Below are 23,782 nucleotides of genomic sequence, written 5' to 3' on the forward strand. Positions count from 1 at the left end.
AACGATAAATGCATTGTTGCGTCATAATAGGGTACGCGGTTTTCTAAAGTCTTATCGACATCATACGACCAGGGGGAACTATTTTTAGGGATTGACCAATCAGCGCGAACTTCCGGTGTCGCAACTCTATCTATCAACCCGCTCGCGTTTTTTTTTTAAGACGGCACAGATTGGGGCATGGCGCGTGTTAAACCTATGGGAAAAACGTTGGGTTAGGGTTTTTGGTTATGGTTATGGTTAGGGTTATGGTTAGGGTTGGGGTCTGATGGTTAGGGTTAGGATTAGGATTAGGGTTAGGTTTAGGGATAGGGTCCCCGATAGATTTTTAGTTTCCCCAATCTGTGCCGTCTAAAAAAAACACGCAACCCGCTCTGCTGGTAACAGTCTACTGCCCTCTACGCCATAAGGCTGTTAATTTTGAATATGGCAGCTTCCAGTGGTTCTCACAGACGGAAACAAATTTGTGCCAATCGGCCGTTGTATCGAGACGGCCGCAAAGAAAGAGCTGTGAAGGTAGTGTTTGTTACGAAAACTCCATGTAGAATGTCAAATTCATGTTCCCGTTTTGTTTCGTTTTTTAAGTTTTGCCAAATCGGTATTTAATTTGTAATAACGAAAGAGCACCTGTCATTTCTCAAGTCCCACACATTGATAAATATGTTGTCTTCTTCTTCTTCGTGTGTAAACTGTCTAAGTTTACTGTCCAGCACCCCTTATGGCTTTAGGGGCCAACCGGACAGGGGGTGCGCTGATGTTAAATTGTCGCTTTGATGTTGGCATGTAAACCCGGCGCGGGGCGCTGTAACCAGTAACAGTGCCCCGACGACCATGCAATTTAGTAACACCGGCGCGCGCATGGCGCTGTAACCGGCCGCGGTACAGCCATACGGCACGGCCCGGGTTGGGGTCGCTGGTGCGGTTAGCAATTTATTTTAATGAAGTAAATTAATCAAGTTCACTGTGATGCTTGCAATTCAGTAAACAACTCATCGTTCTAAACGACACTTGGATTCACAACGAAAAGTCACATGTTGTAAATTTAATACCATATCATGTGACCAATGCCATGGTAACCGGCGACAACGGTTTCAGGCAAAAATCGGGAATTTTGCAAATTCATCTTTTTCATTGAATCACATTGCCCATTTCCTAAGCTTTAAATTTACATTGATATCAAACACTTGTATTCTCTCGCACCGTACGTGGTCATATAAAGCGGAATATAATGCACTTTTTGATTTGTAAGCCTGACAAAATTGCAAGAAAACAGGCTTTGAAGATTCACCTCTTGCTCAAACTGTAAAGACAATGCCGAGTGGCGATGCGAGCTGAGAATCACCCATCCGTACCATGGTGCCAATCGAGATGAAGCTCCGCCTCTAGACACCACAACGGCTTTCTGATTGGCTCACTGAGAGAGTCAAATTTCCTGGGCACCTTCCTCGGAACTCAGCATATGGAGCCGAATACACAATGCGTTTTGCTCGGGTTTATTTACCGGTATGTCTTTCAAGATGGCAGATACGATAATTGTAAGCTTGCTGGCTGCGTGTGCATGTGCACGTTTTACCCAATAACATCCCCACGTTACGTCTGTGTGTGTGTAAACGTCACGGGAGCGGGTGGCACATTCGTATTTACATCTTTACAAATCACATTGTCATTGCGGTTGATTTTGTCTTAACAATGTAATCATTGCAGACCCTTTCGAAAGCAGAAAGATGGCAAGAGTCACGCTTCCTGTTTGTTTGTTTTTTTCAAGCCGTACATGTGTTGCATTGTGCAGTATTGAACAAACAAACATGAGTTTACTTAGTTTGGTGCAATTTTGGTATTTAGTTACAGTGTATTTAAATATTGGTCATTTATGACCACTCCTTTCTTCTCTTTTGCTATCTTTTGAGTCAACCTGCTGTCAAAGTCATATTTACTCAGCACAATTGTGTTCACGTTTGAAGTTAGTGCTGCCTAGTGTTGTGGTTCACTTTTTGTTTCACTTCCATTGTCGAACATTGCGGTAGAAAAGCATAAAAAGCCAAACGAAGAGTATACACCACACCGCAAGCATACTGGTATCTATTGTCGCAACAACAATGGAGCATGCACGCTTTGACAAAACATTTCCGACACGCTGCGAGACCTATCTGTATCTCCGAAAGCCGAACTATGTAAATGTGTGCGACGCACTAGCCAATCGCATGCGATATGCCGCGCCGTAGCAACACTCACTGGGCATGTTGGCACGGCATTTGAAAGAAGATCGAAACTGACAAGTGCAATCCAACATGGGGTGTTTAAAATTCCATTTTCATCAGGAAAAACTTATAATGCTTTGAAATTTAGTGTAGATGTAGAAAACATATCATAGATTCTTTTTCTGCAAAAACCCCAATTCGACAAAAATGATGGTTTAAATCTTTGTACCCCGCACTGGAGGGAATTTGCTCTTGCAACTTTTGTCTGAATCCGTTGTCGCAGGTCACATATTGTTGAATATTATTATCACATTTATAGGCAACTAAAATTTATGTATCCCTCACCATTTACCTCCGAAAACAAGTTTAATCGTCATCATCTTTAAGACCATCTCTGCGAGATGCGAATCGCCATTTTGAACATATCACGTAAATGAAATGATCTGCGCATGCGCGAATGAATATTCAATTCAGTTCTCAGCTAGCCATCCTGATTTTTTTTTTTCCACACGCATAGACTACATTGTGTATTGTATTTGTGCTACTTCTTATCCATACCCAATCGACAGCAAGGCTGTTAGCACATGCGCTGTGTAAGTTGTACTACGATACCAAGTGCGGAGGGACTAAAACCTCGGATAAAATCTATCACTGGGCTCTTAAAACAGATCATATTGTAAATCGATTTCCGCGGCTCTGATTGTAAATATCTTATCTAACAGTATGGCTACGAATTCCACTGTAAACCCTGTATTTTGGTCTCTGGTCACCCAAAATGCTAAGCCATATCAGGCGGTTCTTCGATAGCCATAGGACTGCCATGCCACCCGGACTCAGTACGGGTTGGGGTCGCTGGTGTGGTTAGTTGGCATGGCACTACTTAGAAATAACCCTGCACCGACCGACCAGGGGTGCCTGCGTGTGCGGGTCGGTGCGATTAGGCACCGGTCTGTAGACAGTTGTCGAGGGGTAAATTACAGTTAACTGGCAGCCAATCATGGATATAAATTTACACGTGAAATAGCCTAGGCCCCACCACTGCGTGCGTGTCCGTACTTACTGCGGCTTGTGTGCCTGTTTATAATTATGTAGGACCGTTATTTTGTCGTTGCTTGCTTTGCTGTATTTCTGGTTTGTCTACTCTCCCTTTGTTGTCTGTCTAGACCTTGTTACCTCCGCCAAGGGGGGAGGTTATGTTTTCGTTACTGTTGGTTTGTTTGTTTGTTCGTTCGTTCTTGCACAAAATAACTCAAAAAGTAGGACGGATTGGGATGAAACTTGCAGTAAAGGTTGAGAATGATACAAGTACCAAACGATTAACTTTTGGTAGTGATCCGAGAATTTTTTTGGGAATTTATGAAGGATTTTTGATATTTTAGCAGGTAGGGTCAATGAACTTGCGAGTTCAGGCTGCGCGCATTTGAGGTTTGCATGCGCGCACTAAAGTGCGTGCTCTAGTTTCTGTTAGGGCGAGGCACGCTGTGCAGCTGAGGGTTTATGACGTAACAAAGGCTTCTACATTGGGATTCGGGCAACTCTGCACACAATGCAGTATGTATGGGTGGAAATAATAGAAGAACAAGATCAGTGGTGGAAATGAGCTGCATGCTTGGCGGAGGTCTGCGCTCTCCGAGTGCTTTTCTAGTACTGTATTAATTTGCATTAGTTTGCTTTTCAGCACTGCCTTGCAGTCTGGCATTAATTCAGTTAAGTTAATGATATTCAGTTGTCACCTCCATGACCATCACTTCAGATACCTTTCCTCTTGTTCAGTCTTGTCACCTTCATTCTTTCTCTATTCAGGTGTGTTCATTCATTTCATCCCACACCTGATTCTTGAGTTGAGCCCAGACAGCTCCCATTCTTACATAATCACCCCCTCCTGCTTCCATCATCTCATGCTCCTCTTTATCTATTGGTTGATTTATTGAATTAGACTCTTCCATTTTATTGAAGTCCTCTGTTCCATTTAGTTCTATTGGTTGCCATAAATAATTTGAATATATGTAAATATTGTTTATGTAAATTATGTTCATGAAGAACTTTACCGAGGGCAAGTTGTCCTCGGAATAAAAACAGAGCATTACCAGACTTCATTGTGTTCGGTTCACTTTATTTTCGTCGTCTCAGTTCTCAACATTGATTTGTCTCCCTAATTTTTACAAGTTGTACATTTTGTTACAAGATCGAGAGCATTTGTTCATAATTTCACATATATTCTGAACACTACAACTGGTGGCAGTGGTAGTCGTACTTTTCCACGCCTGGCTTTTCATCCTTCTTCAGTTTTTTGTCCTCAATCAATTTCAACCTTGGGAGATAATTTTCATCACTGAGCTCCAAGTTTGCTACGTTGGCCACAGTTATGCTATTCCAGCCTCTCTTCTGCTGCTCCTCTGGTGAGTGAATGATGCTGAGTGTAATTGTACCTATCTACATGCAGTTTTATCTGGCCTCATCTGAAATTGAGAACACCACTTCAGTTGTTTAACTGTTATAGACGCCCAGTTTTCTGAACTGAAACCAACGAAACATTCGTTCTACCATAATCTGATACTGCCTCATTTGTGGGACCCTCCGTATTGAGACGCCCAACTTCATTTTCTTCGCCGTCAGTCCCCTACCCTGTTTCTGTTTACTCCAACCATGCCACGCCCAAATTCTAAGCCGGACACTTCCATCCATTCTGGCATCTGGGAAGGACCCGAGTCAACTTTCTACAGCAGTGTTGACCTTCTTTTCCAACGTGTGGACCAGCTTGAAAGAACAGTGCAAAATATCCAAAAGCAGTGCGCAGAATTGTCCACACATACTTCGGCCAAGTCTTCGCATGGCATTTGTCATCAGTCTACACAAACTGAACTTTCAAATTTGAGAACACCCGTGGACTTCTACACTTTGAGACGCAAAGTTTTCAAAAACCAGAGCAAAGATAAGGACATCAGTCTACTGAAATATTTCATCCAGCACAACATCACACCCGAAGCGGATGAAATTCCAATGTTTGAGCCAAGGACACAACATTATTTTTGGCAATTCTCACGATTTGTGATACATGATGGTTCTGTGTATCGCAAAAAGATGGACAGCGACCGAGTGACTGACTGAGCTTTATCAGCTTGTAGTACCTGCCTGCCTGATTCCCAAGGTTCTTCAGACACTTCACCCTTCATGCAGACATGTGAGCTTTGACCATACATGGGACACGGCCTCGAAATTGCTGTTTTGGCCTTGCATGCACTGTGACATCACCAAGTTCTCTAAAAACCGCAGTCTCTGTCAGAACACGAGCGCCTGTAGCGATTTCTCAACCACACATCAGCAACCTTCTGTTACCATCCAGAAAGCAGTCTGTGCTAACACCGAACTAACCAAGGATTTGATCAACATCACAAAGCAAAAACCGTCCTCAAAAGCCAGACAGACTCGCAAATACAGAACCAGGAGACCACATTCTGCAGCGCAGCCAAAACCTACTGTTCCTGATCATCATCATCAGCCTCAAACTTCACCTTCCAGGGTCCAGCGACACCAGACAGCTCCATTTGCCCAGCAGCAGCCACAGCCTAGCTCCACCTCTTCAGCAAACGACCGATTTCCCCACCTTCGAGTCCCGTAGTAGCAATTTTCCGAGCGATTCATCGCATAGTTCACCCCAAAGACACCGTCCTTACCACTCGCCTAGGACCAGCAATCGCCCCTACTCGCCATCGACAGTCCTCCGTTCTGATTCATCCTCTTGTAACCATCGCAGCCTCTACAGCATGCCTCCAAGGGAACACCACCACTCACCATTAAGAGGACTTTGTCATGATTTGTACTTGCCTGGCAGATGAGATGACTACTCCTCTCGCCCAGGCATACTTACCTGCCCCCTGATGTTGGACCTCCTTCATCATGGCCTCATCATCCCCACTGAGAGTATGCCCATTTTCTTATTTTAAAATTGTAAATAATTTGACAGACTATTAAACCTGTTTTTGTTGGATATAAGAGAAAATTTCATTTGCAGAATGCTTTCACCGAGATTTATAAATTCAACTGATATCGTATTCGCGCAAAACGATATTTCGAAATATTCTTTATGCTTTCTTGAAAGTCAGATTGACCTGTTCTTTATAACTGCAGAGATCATTTAGATTTCATTCAAATCATATTTTTAATGATTCGCAAAAATTAAATTTTGGATGTGATTCAGGTATTTACATGTGTAATTCAGTTACCGGTACCGCCAATTATAATGTTTAATGAACTTTACTTTCAAGCAGTTGATTCATCAAGATGGTGTTATCGCAGAATCGACTATAATTTGTCACTTCTCAGTTAAAATCGACCATTTCAGTTAATGAAACCATTTTGATGTCTGGTATATTTTAGTCTAAGTTTGCAAGTACAATTTCAGATCAGCAGGATTTCATTTAGTAATGTGTTATTTTATGTGTTTAAATTCATATTGTTTAGAAGTTTGTTATGCTTTCATATGTGCATTCTCGTTTATTTGTTTAAAGAAAATCCAGGGATAGTTTGGTTTTATGAATACAGAAAAAAAAATTAGTGATAGTGATGAATTTGTTTTGTAAAAAGACAAATTTTATTCATTTTGTCATCAAATTTGATGTGATTGTATGATTCTAATGTTGTAATTCAACAGATTTGGATTTTTTTCAGAAAAATTGTAATCATTGAATCTCAGTTATAAATGAAACCCCTGGTAAATTTTGATGTATGTCCGTTATAAAGTTAAACTTTGTTGATTTTGCAGTGAATTGTTTGTCGTTTGTATTTCAGTCATTTCAGATTACTTTAAATATGAACATAGCCTTTAAGTATTGAAAAAAAAATATCATTCTAGTTTTGCAAAAAATGATGTTCATTTTCATTTTAAAATTGAGGACAATTTTTGCGGAGAAGAAAGTTTATGTACATGTAGGACCGTTATTTTGTCGTTGCTTGCTTTGCTGTATTTCTGGTTTGTCTACTCTCCCTTTGTTGTCTGTCTAGACCTTGTATTAATTTGCATTAGTTTGCTTTTCAGCACTGCCTTGCAGTCTGGCATTAATTAAGTTGTAATAATGATATTCAGGTGTCACCTCCATCACCATCACTTCAGATAAACCTGTACCTTTCCTCTGATTCAGTTTTGTCACCTTCATTCTTTCTCTATTCAGGTGTGTTCATTCATTTCATCCCACACCTTTTACAAGTACACTTTGTTACAAGATCGAGAGCATTTATATATTATGAACACTACAACTGGTGGCCTTAACGCTATTTCGACACGCTACAATTATAATACATAACCGTGAATTCTGCCCCACCATGTGCCGTTTGTTCGTCGATAAACTTACCTCTAAGCACGGCAGCAGTTGGGAGCTTTCTTCCACAGTGTTATGCCTGGTATGCTCATGAATGCGGCCCCAGCTCGCAGCATTTTCTTTACTCGCGATTGATACAGCAGTGGGGATGATTTCCACAGCATAGGCTATCAATAGTATCATCCTTCCTTTCATTCTTCCGTATTTTCCTTTGTTTTTTCGTTTCTTTCTCCCTATCATTCTCGGAAAGACTTCTTAATCTTAATGTTCCTCAACTAATTTAACCACAGATACAACCCTAACCTAACTCTAAACCTAACCTAACCTTGCTTGCTAGTGGTAGTGCATGGATGCACACGCACTGCACTGCGGTGCTGGGGTCAATTTTTATGATTTATCACTCTGAAAACAGCGTAATTATGCTTGCCAAATATACTGTAGCAACCATGTAAAGTTATCCACTTTGCTATTACTTTGTCAGTCTGTGATATGGTCTGTGATTCGGCTGTCGACGATTACATTAATATATAGATGATGACTGGCGGGGAGGGAACATATTGAATGTTCCACCCGAAGGGTTTGAAATGCTATTGAGGGACTTATAGCCTCCCAAAATAGCATTTCAAACCCTGAGGGTGGAACGTTTGGTACATGTTCCCGACAACAAAAGTCATCATCTGTTATATTATATGGGTTAGTCAAATACGTCAAATATGTCAACGTCGACCATCAGCACAACGCACTCGATCGCTCGCTCGTGCAGAGCCAAATTCACTCTGCGTGCGCGGTCCTAGGCCTTCTGTCATTTGTTACATGAAAATGTTTTCCCATGGGAGAACATTACAAAAATGTTCGCCCATGGGCGAACATAACGAATGTTCCTCCATCACGTGACTGTATTTAGCCAATCACTAACCGGTATTTGACTAACCCATTTAATATTTGTTTATGTGTGTTTTCTTTGATCTGTGTGGTATTCATGTTTGGTATTCATACATTGTTCTCGGGGGTTTCGGGGATGGGCCCTGACATCGTCAATAGTCCTAGATCCTTACAATCCTAGCTACCGGGTAGTCTAGACTAGCAATTGGAATTTACCCAAATTTGTGATGTAACCCGCATAGATCTACTCATGTACAATTCAGATTACTTACATTACAGAATGATAAAAACAGGGTTTTATGTACTGGATGGAAATTTCTGTTAAATGGGGCTGAATCTGGACTGTCATTGCAGTGATCACCTGACATTTTAAAATGCCTGTGTTTGTGACAGCAGATTTAGTCAAAAAAAGAGAGAACAAAAAACAATGATAATGATAATAAAGCAAACAAATTTTTAAACTATTCGATAATAAACAATGATGACTAAATCAAGTCCTGGGCAATCAGTGTTGTTGTCTCTAGTCAGTTTGAGTTTCAAAGCATGCTTTTCTGGACTATTCGCATTCAGGTATTTACCATCAACCAAGAGTCCCGTTACCTCTTGGTGCAAGGAGTGCCCGACATCAAGATCAGCGATGAGCTCTTGAAGCTTTTCTCCCTCTATGGTCTCATTGAGGAATATCGAATCCTGGATGATCTACCAGCGGAAGAATTCACCAAGAACTACTGGATCAAATATGGCGATATCCAGGCTGCGAGGTATGCAGGTCTGCACACTAACCCATTTCTTCTGCTAGTCCGACCTGTCTGTCAGACCAGTAGGTACCCAGTTTTGCCATTTTTTTTTCTGGTAAATTCCTGACAAAGTTACTGGTTTGACAGTAATTTTTACTGGTCAGAGACTGGGGGATCAGTGCCAGTGGGCAGCGTTGTATTAAAATGTATTTTGATCAAATATTTTTGGGATTTTTCTGTCCAGTTCTGTAATTTATGAGAAATACATGTGGGTAATTCCGTGAAGTTGGGGCACAAAGTGTTACATTTTAGCATAACTCAATACTAATTATGCTACACATATATTCTTTATAGGCTTTACATTTGTATTGAGACCATACATTTTCCTGGAAATTTTGTGCCATTCAGACTCAATTTTGATGAAGTTATTTTTAAAAAATGTAACGGTGTCCTGTAGCATCGTGACATGTCCATGTAGCATCGTGATAGTTAAAATCTGGTCCTAAAAGACAAATTAATGCAATTAGCTTGACCAAAATTTGATATAATATGCATAATTACTAGATTAGTCAGATAGCTAAATATCTTAACTCTATTTTCCACAGTTTTACTTTTACAAGAAAATTACACAATGTGTCACTATGCTACACGGTGTCCACCAAATGTAAAAAAAAAGGACACCGCGTAGCATCGTGATACATTTTGTAATTTTCTTTTAAAATTAAAACTGTATACAGGAAATTTGAGATATTTAGCTATCTGACTAATCTAGTAAATATGCATATTGCATCAAATTTTGGTCAAGCTAATTGCCATAATTTGTCTCTTAGGACCAAATGTTAAAATTTCACGATGCTACATGGACACGTCACGATGCTACAGGACACCGTTACATATTGTTTAATAACTTCATCAAAATTGAGTCTGAATGGCACAAAATTTCCAGGAAAATGTGTGGCCTCAATGCAAATGTAAAGCCTACAAACAATAAATGTATAGCATGATTAATATTGAGTTATGCTGAAATGTATTTTTCAAATATCACGATGCTACAGTACATGGACACTGCTCCAACTTCATGGAATTACCCATGTACATGTCGTTTAAAAGGTAGGATCATGACGTACATTGTACATTGAGATCATCATTTTTTTTTTTACATTATACATGTACATGTATTTCAGCCCCCTTCATTCAAACGCCAAACCAAGGATCCCCATTTTGAATTGCCAGAGTTTTATGAAATCTTAAGTCTTCATATCTTAAAGTCCTTTCACATGATAACTATCTATATTCAAGATGTGCAATTTGGAGATCGATAAAACTCTTGCATCAGTTTTGACATGATTTGTATGTGCATTTTCTATATGTGGCATGATGATGGGTTAATGGGGGTAAAATTGAATAGAGAAAACTTCCACAAGAGAGGAACATAGCCCTGCGAAAGCATCACCAGAAAAGTTAACATCTGATCATGTTATTGTATATTATTTCTTTTCTCATATTTAAAAACAAAAAACAAAAAAATCAAACAATAGAATTGCCAAGCGGAAGCTGGATGATCACTCCTTCTATGGAGGTTTCCTTCATGTCACCTACGCACCAGAGTTTGAGACGGTTCAGGACATGCGACAGAAGCTCCAGGAGCGACGGATGGCCGTAGCCAGACGACTGAGGAAGTTAGCCCAAGAGAGGGCAGCAGAGTTAGAAGAAGAGAATGATGGTATGTTGTTGATGGTAAAATTTGTCGACTAATTTCTCAATGCATGTCTAGTATTCACATTGTGTGTGTGTTTGTTGTTTAAGTTATAGCAATGACAACTTTTAATGATATTTGCAACATAAGCAGACATAGATTTTGCGTTTTCATCTGAGGGGATGAGACAATTTCTGGAACATCAGTGACCACGTAAGACTCGTCAAAGTTATCTCACTGATTGTTTTTAAGTTTGTTTTTAGGGCTACAATACCAGCAGTTTGTTTAACCAGTTGAAGATGAATCCTGAGAATACTTGAGCAGGTGTTTATGGGAAATGTGTGTTATAGCAAAATCAGTCCGTCCTCAACAGGTTAATATTCAATGAACCAACATTGATTTGTTATTACATCTGTAGGTATTGAGGCAATTTCAGCAACATCAGTGACTACCTCAGCCCCTTCTACTATCCACCAAGAGCCTGTCACAGCCTGGGGTCAGGATGCAGCCTCAACATCATCAGCAGCATCAACATCCACACCGAGGACAGAAGAGGGACATTGTGATGGAAAGGTTTCCATGTCAGGTGCCAAAGATCAACCAGGTGGCAGCCCCTCAAGACCCTTCCCTTCCCTCCCAGCTCCGCCTTGTCACCTACCTCCCTGGCAGTGGAACATTCCCTCTGGACCGGAATTCCCTGGGATGCGCACATCACATGAAACTCTTCCAGCTGGGTTCAATCCATTTCCAGACAGGGGAGATCAGAGTCATAACACATCAGGGAATACCCCCAACACTGCACCCCTACCTGATGGACCATTGATTGGACCCCAACTGCCTCCCAGTTGGAGTCCAATTGCCGATACGGACACTGCTGCCCCACCCACCCACCCAACCTCATCAGATGAGCGTGATAGGATACGGCATCATCAGTTAGGGGCAAGACCTAAGCAACATCCCAACATCCAAAGCACTCGTGAGCTTGCCAGCAGGACTTCCCGCTTGAGTATTGAGCCAGCTTCCACACCCGCTCAAAATCAAGATTTTGTGGATCACAGTGCGCTGGATAGGAGAGGGTGTGACGACCCTTGTACTGCTGTTGGCCAAGAGAGACAGCAGCTCAAGTCACCTGATCCTTCTCGACCAAGACTGGTGGCCAGGAGAAGACTCGGCCCAAACCCAGGCGGTGGAGAGAGACAAGCAGCCTCAGGAGATGGAGGACGTGTCGCGAGGAACACTGGAGCAAGGTATGCCTCTAAAGACACGCCTCATACAAAAGTTATGTTATGCTACAGTGGGAATCCCTTCTATTTCTCATAAACTGAAGCACGTAGAAATTTGATACCTCTTAGCATCTATTGACTTGATTTCTTGGGAAATGGGAAGCTATTACTGCAAGGGGACTGAGGGAGGTCATTTAAGTGAGTGGCGGTTGAAATAGAGATATATGATGCATGAATACATTGATCAGTAGCAAGATGGCAGACCTGTACAAGTTTAGGAGAAGTTGAGAATATGTAAAAAGGGATTATATATTATGCATGAATGCATCAAAAAATAGTAGGAAATCAAGGATAACTTGGGATAAGTTGACAAGATTTAGGAAGGAGTGATATATATTGCATAAATGCACCAAACTATAGTAAGGACTCCTTGAAAAGTTTAGGGTAAGTTGGCAATATTTAGGAAGGAATGACTGTTTGAATAGTGGTAGGACATCTAGCATTGCACCCAAAGGGGTCCCTCACAAGAGTAGTTGGTGTTATGTGATTATAAATCATTTGACTAGTGTGTGAGATATCTAGATTTCATTTGTTTGATAGGCCCCTTTCCACCACGATATTTAACAAGATGTGTTACAGGCACTCTTCATAACATCCATTATTTCCTGACAAATAAGAGAGATTCCTTCAAAGAAACTCTGGTGGAAGAATATTTTGGTCATTTTGAGTCTGATTTAAATAAAGACAGCTTCTACTCGATGATCTGGAAGTCACATGGTCAGTGCAAGCATGTTAAGGTCCCTGCAGAATTCACAACCTGAGGACATATTGATCAGTTTTACTTTGCACAAGATTTAATTGATGGATTGACATAACGTCGCTGGGGCGACAAGACCTTGTATCTACAAAGTGTTGAATGTTCAGGAGAGCCAAAAAACATGGCAGCCAAAGCATAATAGTGAATAGGACAGCCTATCCTTTGACATGCCTCAGTGGCTTCATTTTGGAGTAAGACAGTTGGGATTTGGACAGGACATCACTTAACCCATTATTTGACCATTAGTCCAAAAAAGTTGTTTTCACCAAAATTTCAGATACAAGGTCTTGACACCCCAGCGACGATAAGTGTCTTGATATCATTCTGGACTACTTGCATCCATGGTGTATCCTTCTCTAATATTAAAGTGTAGAAGATTGCTTAACATAGTCAAACTTGGTTTCTTCATGACCTTTTTTCGCAGACCACACCAGTTTCTACCACGTGTGGTCAGCACACAAGTGAAGCGGTCAGCGTCCAGTCTGGACGAGGACGGAGGGATGGAGACTAATGCTCCGGTCAGCATACCGGTCTCTGGCGATGCATCCTACGATAGGACAGTGATGGCAGTCAGAGAGCATATGCACAGGGTAAAGTCTAGGATAAAAATCCCTACTAGCAAGTTTTTTTTCTGTTTTCTTTTGTTTTGTTTTGTTTTGTCTTCTTGACTAGCTTCATTAGATATTGTAAAATGGGCTTTAAAATCTCTGCAGTCTGATTGGTCAATTATCATGCATTGATTTTTACTGGTCCACACCTAGCCATGTGTCCGGTAAAATCCAAATGCATGGCCATGCATCTGGTAAAATCTTTAGTTCTATATAGTAAAATAAAAAATATAAAATTGAAAAAAAAAGATACAGAACTAAAATATAGTTCTTTTCAAGTCATTGAAAATTGTCACTTTCGGATGTAGTAAGCCTGTAATTCATAGTCCTTAAAGGCATAATATACCATTTGCAGATGAAACAAAAACCAAGCATTAGCACTTCCAAATAGTTCTAAAATATGAGTTACCCAAAGGTAAACAGGACCTTTAAGCTTATTAATTGAGATATCAAGTTACTTCTTACAATGCAATATCAGGTAGGATATACGTAAAACCCTGAAATGCAGCATTACAAATCCTTAAGATGGAACTTTCTGTAATTCCCCCAAGCCAATCATTATCTGCATAGTGAACTCAGTATGTAGAGTTAGGGTTGTTTCACAAAGAATCAAAGTTGATTTTAAACGTTAAAATCTGCCTAAAACTATGGCATGCTGCTGGTTTCTCTGAACAGGCACATTTGATGTTTAAGAATCCACTTCAAATTGTTTTTGTTATTTACAGACAAAATTGTCTTGTCACTTATCTTATTCTGCATATTAATGGCTGCATGAAAAAGTTTCTAAAATGTTAATTTTCATTAGGTATTTAGAATACCAGTGAAGACACACACACAGCATACAATGATTTGAAGTCAACCTTAGCTTTTAAGATTGAATTTGATTATTTGTGAAACACGCCCTTGATAACACATGTTTTCTTGATGATGGATCACTTTGTGTAAAGTGTAAATCATCTTTCCCAAAACCTTGGTTTCTCTGTCCACAGATCTCTCAGGTTTCCCAGCCTGGTTCGTCTACCACTTCATCACCCCTGGACAGCATCATCCTCCAGGCACGGAACAGAGAGAGGATGGGAACGCTGCCCCACAGACCTCCAACTAAGAGACATCGAATATGACACAGTATCTGTGTGTATGTTATATATATTTATGATGCTTGACTAGTAATCAGGAGACAGTTGGTTCAAGTGCAACCTGTGTGTATATGTCCACGATTTTTGGCATGGCTACTACGTTAAGTTGATGAAGGGCAATTTGTCGATTGTTTGATGTGTTGTATGTAATGAACAGGAGAGTGACATTTCACATGGGGACTTTCAGGCACGGCAGAGCAACCCCATTACCTGGTACATTGTGTCAGCTCATGGTAACAACAATGAATTAGCCCCCCCCCCCCCCCCTTGTTTTTGTTTTTTTCTGAAGGTCAGTACATTAAAATGTTTACATTATATACACTTTTCCATTTAATTGTTACGTACACAGTGCAAGTTCTGGATGATAAGATACTCCTGGGAAATGAAATGTTGCACAGATATTTCTGGAGATTCTCAAATTTCACACACTGACTTTCTCTGAAATCATATCCTGCTGCAACTTAGAGATCTAGTAGAGGTGATGATGCAGCTTTTTTGCAGTCTGTTAAATTCTTTCTAAAATGCTTCTGATAGAATTCATGTACTTATAGAATACTTAGTATGCAATCTGAGCTAAAAAGAAAAGCTATAAATTTTGAAACTTATTTTACACACTGTAAGATTATCTGCCAAATGTTGATATGTTAATACACACACCCACCAGAACAACAACAAAAAATAAGAATAATAACAATTATGTAGAATGCAATCTGCACTACATTTTGTGACAAAGAAATAAAACATATCATGTCATGTGGGATGAAGCAACTTCATCTTAAATTTTCAGCTTCATATCCTTCCAAAGTTCACTCACAAATACATACCTGAATTTCACACAGCGAGACATTCAATCCAAGATACAAATGTAGTTTATTTCGATTATTCATCCACTAAACTATCAAGAGTATTGAGGTCTGAATAGATTGAAATATGAAGTCTTAATCATTTGTATAATTATATTCAATGGGAGTCTCCTATTCCCAGACCATCACATCACTTTCAAGCCCCTAAGACGCTTCTTCAAATGCCTGATCAGCATTCATACGCTGCAGCACTTCCACCTCATTCATACACTCCATTACTTGGTCCACCTCTTCCTCACCACTAGTTTGTCCCTTGTTTCATGGATTGAGACAGTTTGTGCACTTGCGTCCAGGGCCACATGCTCTTTCACCCTGTGATACATTTGCGTCTTTGATGAGCACCTAGATTTGCATTATCAGTCTTTCTGCATTCAGTCTAAATTGACCAGGGAGGTGTTTCATGAAGCTGTTCTTAAAATTATGAATGACTTAATAAGAACAACTGGTGATCATTTCTTGTGCTGAATTATTGAAATTCTGATGAGTATCGCATATCGGAACTGATCACCAGTCGTTCTTCAGTCGTTCGTAATTTTAAGAACAGCTTTATGAAACACCCCCCTGAACTGCTTCCTCATTGCAGTCCAAGTCCAAGCTGATGGAGACTCTCCAATCAATCTCATTACATACATGCCACTCCATTGCAGGATGATTTACTCGAACCAGAGGTGCTTGCGCCCAGAGTTTTGAGACGTGAAGGCATCGTTGCCAGTGGCACACGAGGTTATCATTAAAAGGGCATAAGCCTTCTTCCGACACTTCTCTGGCCCATGTCACTTCCTGGATAGTATTGAGCCATTTCTCATGATGTAGTAGCTCACTGCCTCTGTCTTCATGTGGTACACTCTTGAACAATTCAAGTAGTGTCTTTATTGGGTTTAATGCAGAGAAATATATGCAACCCACAAGACGAAAGAATGCTTATCTTGACAGTTCTTCATCAAAGTCGGAAAGTCTTCCTATGGCATCAAGACTACTGGTAATGAATTTGGCATGCTGATATAAGACATTGTAAAAGCTGCTCTTCCCACATCCAAAGAAAAAACATAATATACAGTCACATCCACTTGTTATGTATACAATATGTATAATTAAACCTCTCTTTTCTGTAGGGATCTTTTCAAGATGAGGATGAGGGTCTAGCTTTTGTACAAATACGGACATGTCACATTTCATGTAATCATTTGCTTTTAGTGACAGCTGTACAATTCTCGACATCGACAATAGGCGATATCAAGTGATATCGTACGATACCTCCGATATCAAACCTCTAGGGCCGGGGCAGTAACTTCCAGTTTCATGCATTTCGGGTTCTCCCCATCAGACATCATTTTCCGAAGTATTAATGCGCTCTTTGTAAGGGACAATGCCGGCTGATGCTGCCAACACTATGGACTTGTCTATATTGATATTCTGTATGCCTCCAACATACTTGATATGGTCATAGATAGACCTCAGTGCAATCAAGGAGTGGCCTTGGACGTTGTCTTCCTGAACCTCACTGTTGACAGAGAAGCCTTTTTCAATTGAGGCCTGTCCATGCGACAAGACAAGCACCATTTTAGCTAGCTTTAACAAACAAGGGTACTTGGCATCCGAGTCCAGAAATCTGCACAGATCTGAGTCTACTCTCTGTTTACGTGAATTAAGGTCCCTCATTTCAGAGCTAGCTGATGCCTCATTACATGCATTATTGTACTCCCTCAAGATGTCAGCACAAGAATCTTTCAGTCTCTTGGCATCACTAAGTGCTGAGAGCAATCTCTTTAACCTCGCGACCGAGTTCTCCTTGTCTGTTTCCATTCGCTTTGGATCAAAGCAGTTCATATTTCGTACTACAGTGTACTTGAGTGGGCTCACGCTACTAGATTCTATTTGCTCGTCATTTACTACAGAGGGAACCACCTCTTCATCCTGTTCATTTTCTAACAAGTTAATCAATTCAGCTTTACTCAGCCCTTCATAAACTCAAACCCAATTCTTCGCATTTTTCCCTCAAATCTGCGACACGAAGCTGTGTGAGCGCTTGTCTGTTCATTGCGGATAGTTATTAATACGTATAATTAAACACAATCGTAGAGGCCCTGGTACTTAAACACACCTCACAAACAGACCATTCTGCCTTGCCAAGACAGTGAAAGAGATGCTCACCAAACCACTCCAATGCTCACAATCTGTGTTTTCCACTTCCTTGATTTGACTGTCGTTGACCCTCTCAACCATCTTGTCACTCTTAGCACTCTTGTTTTGAAGTTCATGCTCGATGTTGAATTCTTGATCCAGATTTTTTTTTTTCACTTCAGGACAGTCTTATCAAACTCTTTACCATTAAAGTCACCTGTTTCCGTAACATAGTACAAGAAGTGATACTCATGCCTCTTGCATGGAGTCGTCGGGTAGATCTTGAACTACCACCATCATCGTGAAACAGGTTCATTATTTCCTTCCTTACCTCTGGGAACAATTTGTTCTCATTTGCAATCGTTTTATGGTGGACCTCTCTTGTGATCTGTTTATCTTGTATTCTTCTAAGAAATCGTTCCTTCAGTACCTAGACTTGGCGCGCTACGCCGGCGCGGCATCTGGCAGCGACGCTGACGTGATTAGCGCGAGCGAGGCGAGCTACCTAGCAGTCGACGGCCCCAACCTCGCCTCAGCCTCACCCACATGCACATGCCGTTTTCTGCACACTACATAGAGAATTACGCCTGACATCCTGAATAATGGATGCATCTTGGACTGAATAGAGGGTTAGTGTTCGATTTATCGCAGTACTCATTTTCAAAGGTGTAAGGTGGGTATACCGTACGGTATGGGTAATTTACGTTTGTTCTATTTCAAATAAGCCTTGTCGTAGTACTTGTCAGTACCACACAATGTTTTTTAAGTTACCACAGGAAGTGTGTGGTACTGTATACTATTACACTTACAGGCTCATGTGGTACTCCCTGTGGACCAGTGTGGTACTGGTTGGTACCACACAATGTGCCACACAAATATATGTTAACACAGGAACTGTAGGTGTATAATAGTGGGGGTACATATGGAAGTCTTTCCGAAAAATCTAACGTTACACTCTAACTTTAATAGTCTAACTTTTAACATTAGTCTGCTGTGTGAGGTTACTATTTTACTATTAACCTCGCATAGAATATCTACTTGTTGTAGGCCTAACAAGCAGTATTGTAAGTGCGAGTGGGCAAGGGCCTGACTTACCAGATGTTCTCCCACCACTTCGAGATGGTGTAGATCTATGTCCTCGTCCACGTCCTCGACCCGGGATGCCAATGGCAGTAGTACTATTAGCTCTGCCCCTGTTCATGCTGGTTGATGGGCCTTGAGCTCCTCGTCCTCGACCTCGCCAACTTCCAATCCCAAAAAGGGATTGGAATTCCCGACGCAAATCTGTAGTGGTAGTACTACTACTAGTACTTCTACTACTGCTACTAGTAGTAGCAAGTTCAGCTCCACCGTACTGGGCCCCGTGGCCGCGCCACTTCCCAAGTCAGAGGCAGCGGCAGCGCTTGGCCCTGAAGGACTTGGCACCGGCGCCCACGATATAATCGCATCACTTAAGTTATTTAAACTGTCCATGATATTTTGGAGAATATCCTGTCTTTCGGGCTCCCCCATGGTCTGGCCTTGGCAATTGTGCACTTTACGTTTGTGTTTCCTACAAGTGTACTTTTCCTGCAACCCCATCCCCCCTTTTTAGATTAATAACAGCATCTGTTTGTGTTTTAGCTGAAGAAGATGTAATGGACGACAGTTGTTTTATTGGTTTTTCTCTTGTCCCTTGTGAATCATTTCTTTCATTGTCAAAGTCTGAACCATGTTTACTACAGCTGCTGCTAACAGTACTAACCGCATCCCCTGTGTCTTCAGTCTTTACATTCACAGATTTCACTGTAAGTGAGTATTTCCCTTGATTGCATGAATCTTCTCCACAGGAGAATGTGACCACTGGACCATTTTCGACTGATTCTGGAAAGTTTATACCAGAATAATAATACCACTGCTTGCAACCATCACACCTTATGTACTGCAATTTCTTGTCATATTTCTTTTGGCAAACACAGATCAGTGATTTTGGTTTGCTGTCCTTTACAACCCAATTCTCTGAGAAGCATTTTTGCTTCTTTTCTCAACAGCCTAGATTGTGTTGAATAATTGTTTGGCTGTCAGGAGGGACTTCGGGTTCATTGCTGTGCAGTCCCGCGACTCTACGAAAACCTGTTGGTGACAGGAAGGTTTGGACTTTATCTCTGGTATTCTCTCTGTTTCCATTCCAATAACGTCTCAGTTGTGTGACTGACTTCTAGTGACGAGAAGTGGGCCAACCAAGTCTATTGGCAACAGTTTGGTAGAATGAAGTGGAAAGGACGGGTATGTTTGAATCATTGATCACTGCTGCCATTGCCTCGGCAATCTCATCGAAGTCAAGTGTGGCATGTTTACCTCTAACGAAACGTTTCTTGCCCTCTGGCTCCCAGCCCAGTATCTTCGTGTCTTGTCCCTTCTTCTCTTTTGTCTCCAAGACCTGAGAAAATATAAGATATATGCAAAATTACGAATAATGAGATTAATACTTAACTCAACGAAGTATTGGGATTGTGCAAGTCATTTTTCTAGATCAGATTTTTCATAGTGCATAATGTAATGTTATGAATATATGCATTTATGTATAGTGTAAGCTGTTCAACTCAGGGGCAGAGGAAGATTCGAGACTCTTGGCACTCTTGTTTTGAAGTTCATGCTCGATGTTGAATTCTTGATCCAGATTTTTTTTTTCACTTCAGGACAGCCTTATCAAACTCTTTACCATAAGTCACCTGTTTCAGTAACATAGTACAATAAGTGATACTCATGCCTCTTGCATGGAGTCGTCGGGTAGATCTTGAACTACCACCTCCTTGCTTTAGGGCTAATGCTGTCATTGTCTGATGGGCATTCATTTATTCATTTCTCAGGTATAACAGCATATTCCTGCTGGCATCATGATTCCTGGTTGGATGGTTTCATAGCTCTTTTTCTTTCTCTCATGCAGACGAGGGTTTGTTACAGCAGCTTGCAGACATCACATGTAAGCAGCAATGGTGCTTTCACCTCTAGCTCTTTCTCCTGATCCTTGTCAGACTGTGTCTGTTATATGTTTAGATATAAAGCATAAGAACAAGAAAGCTGTGCAATGAAGCAATATGCCTGATTTACAATTTTTAACCTCTTTATGAAGTGTTTGAAGGGGGAAGGCTAGTAACTGATCAGTGGGAATCAGTGGAAATGCTGGGAGATGATTGTTCCAATCCTTATGGGATTCATTCAAGAGTTCATTGTATATCTATTGTTGTGTGAAAATGATTTGCTTCAGAATGGTCTCATATTCAAGTAATGTGCAGTTTAATGCTTCCAGGTTAGCGTCCCTGGTCAGTGACGGAGCATTAATCTGCACATTACTTGAATATGAGACCGTTCTGAAGCAAATCATTTTCACACAACAATAGATATACAATGAACTCTTGAATGAATCCCATAAGGATTGGAACAATCATCTCCCAGCATTTCCACTGATTCCCACTGATTAGTTACTAGCCTTCCCCTTTAAGAGCATACTATTCAAATAGGAATTCAAAGTTGTGCCAACCCTGCCCCAAACTTGGTAATGATATATATCAATAATATGCTAGATTTCTTTAGGTTTCAAGAAAATCTGCAGTTAATCTGGGTTTCTTTTTTAATTGGGACTCACTATATACAATAGACTTACCACATAACACTGCATCTTGGTCTTCTCTGTATACTGGTACTGAATGTGTTCAGGGATAAAACACCCCATCCAGCTCAGTGAAGGGATGTTCTTCATGCTGCTATATCCTATCAATGTTGGCCATTCGTTCCTCAGCAGCTGATTGTCCTCAAATGATGGTAGGAATTCTGTCAAGGAAACTTCACTGATATACCACATATTTATGGTTGGTTTCTCATTTGACTGCCCATAGTCTATTGTTCTATTCTAGAAAGTAACATTGCAATTTTTTTTTAATGAAAATTTACCTCAATCTTGCTTGGACGGGTAGTGGAAAGCCGTCTGTCCTCTTTGATTACAGCAGTTATTGTCACTTTGTTGCCACTGCTAAGGTCCTTGCCTGCCACTGTCGCTTCCCCCCAGAGTATGACATCCAATTTGGATCCATCACTTTCTATTTTCATCGATTTTTCTTTTATGCTTTGCGCTCTGTACAGAGTCCCTTGCCTATAAAGAAAGCAAATGAAATCTTAATGTCAAAACCGAGGATTATTACATCATTACTCTAACCAAACGATAAGTACTCTCAGTTCAAAAGTTGTATGGAAATAATTGACAACTTTTGGTGTGTTTTTTTTTTCATACAAACATACAAAACAAAAACCAAATTAATGCCATTTGGATGTAAAGCATTATATCCTCATTCATTGGCAGATGTAAAAATGAAGCAAATGTCTCAAGAAACATACAAAAAAAAATCTCTTAGCTAGACGGTGACAACTATCTAACCATCATGTATTCATAGATAGTCAACCCACATGTTGACAATCTCAAAAGTAAACACTGTTGTTTCACGCTGAGCAAAACTGTTACTACAAACAATTAAGAAATTTATCTATGAACTGTCAAATTTCTCTAATTACTATCGTGGGTCATTTTATGAAAAATAATATGACTGCAATTCGTTAATCGGACGTAAACTCCCGTTCACTGAGCAAGATGCACTGTGCATTCGTTTCCCACATCAGGTATGCACACCTGACATGTATGTGTTATTGTAATGGATGACTGATAACGGTACAAATTTAATGATTGAATATTAATAGATACACTGTAGGATGTTTACGAACTCACATGAAATGAAAATTTACCTCGACGAGTTTTAATGATTGTTAAATACCGCACATGTGACTTGTCCAAAGTAACGTGAGCACATAGCCCTTTGGCGCTGAATTTGGAGTTATGTTTACGTATAAGTGTCGGCTCTTTTTTTTCTCGACGCGATAATGTTGTACCCATATTAAAGATGGCCCTTCCCTTTTGCATTCCTTCCCAAATAGCACAGAACATGATATATTCCACCAGAATGACAAGACTATTGTATATCTATAACATTTCTGTGATATTTGAAGGTTGTTAGCCATTAAAGTTCAAATAATGCACCAAACGCTCACAGTAACGTATTCTGTGTACTAGGCACAGCTGCATACATTAATCCTCATGTGGTTGTAATATGATACTTATACTCTGAACAACAGATATGCATGTTAAAGCTGTCAGAAAAGAAGAATTCACTAACTTCTCTTACTTTGTTATCAATGGCAAATAACAACACACCACTTACATGAACCACATGTACAACTGTAAGTGCATCACACAGGTCTGTAAAACTAGACTAGTATTTAGATTTGTAATTTTTGCGTAGTACGCAAAAATTATTCAAATCTTAATGGTCAATTTAACTAAACAAATAAAGACCCTCTTGAGTTCAAAATTTACAGCGCTGAGGTTTCCAAATAGTGTTTTCTTCAATTCCTGTGTTCTCACCAATTTTTCAAAAATTTGCATGCAAAAGGGATTGGCTGTCTTTAAAGGGATCGTATAGTTTTGGGTGACACCCAATTTCAGGTGAGATAAAGAGAAACCTCGTATGAAATATGAAAGAGCAAAAAAATGCACCATTTTTGAACGATATTTAGCCGGTAGAAGACTGCACAAAATAATGGTTTGATAGTGTATTAAAAAAACTACTCTCTTCCGTGATATCCCCACACACACTAAGTATCTCCTTTTGAGCGGAGCTCCTCTGGCCTCAGCCACGGTAACGACCTCCGGGTTTTTGAACTGGTCTATCAGCTCGTTATCAACGTCGAAATCGCTCACTTTGGTGAAGATCTACAAAATGAAGAAGTAAAAATCAATGTTTGGTAATGCAACTGACCCACACATATGCATCACATGTAATACAGTAATTGGAACTTTTTTTTTCAATCATTGCTCCATTTTAATGTTATGCCTTTAAATCATGCATCTTGCACAGTATATACTTACTAGTAGGCCTTATACTGACATGAAACATTAATTGCTAACTTACCTTACTTTTCCCTGTCACTCGTATAGTTTCTGGACTCTCTTGGAGATTAGTAATGATCAGTCTCTGTCCGAATTCAGTATCCAGGAGACTCCTGGCCTGATCTAACCCAGAGTTATTGACGTAACAGGGTACTGTTTTACCCTTTCAGTTCCCTCCAACCATGTATACCGTTCTGACTACAAATTTGCTGTCA

General features: G+C 40.4%; 1 protein-coding gene across 1 annotated transcript; it reads left to right on the forward strand.

The window, feature by feature from the left end:
- Positions 1 to 423: 423 nt before the first annotated feature.
- LOC139740140 (uncharacterized) lies at positions 424 to 14,594 on the forward strand. Its single transcript, XM_071650724.1, has 6 exons — positions 424 to 513; positions 8,963 to 9,153; positions 10,668 to 10,852; positions 11,244 to 12,072; positions 13,290 to 13,444; positions 14,461 to 14,594. Exons 1-6 carry the CDS (start codon positions 424 to 426, stop codon positions 14,592 to 14,594), a joined length of 1,584 nt encoding a protein of 527 aa, XP_071506825.1.
- Positions 14,595 to 23,782: the final 9,188 nt, after the last annotated feature.

The sequence above is a fragment of the Diadema antillarum genome, unplaced genomic scaffold (genome assembly GCF_040938485.1).
Source record: "Diadema antillarum isolate AM-2024a unplaced genomic scaffold, OU_Dant_1.0 scf00000030, whole genome shotgun sequence".
Taxonomy (NCBI): domain Eukaryota; kingdom Metazoa; phylum Echinodermata; class Echinoidea; order Diadematoida; family Diadematidae; genus Diadema; species Diadema antillarum.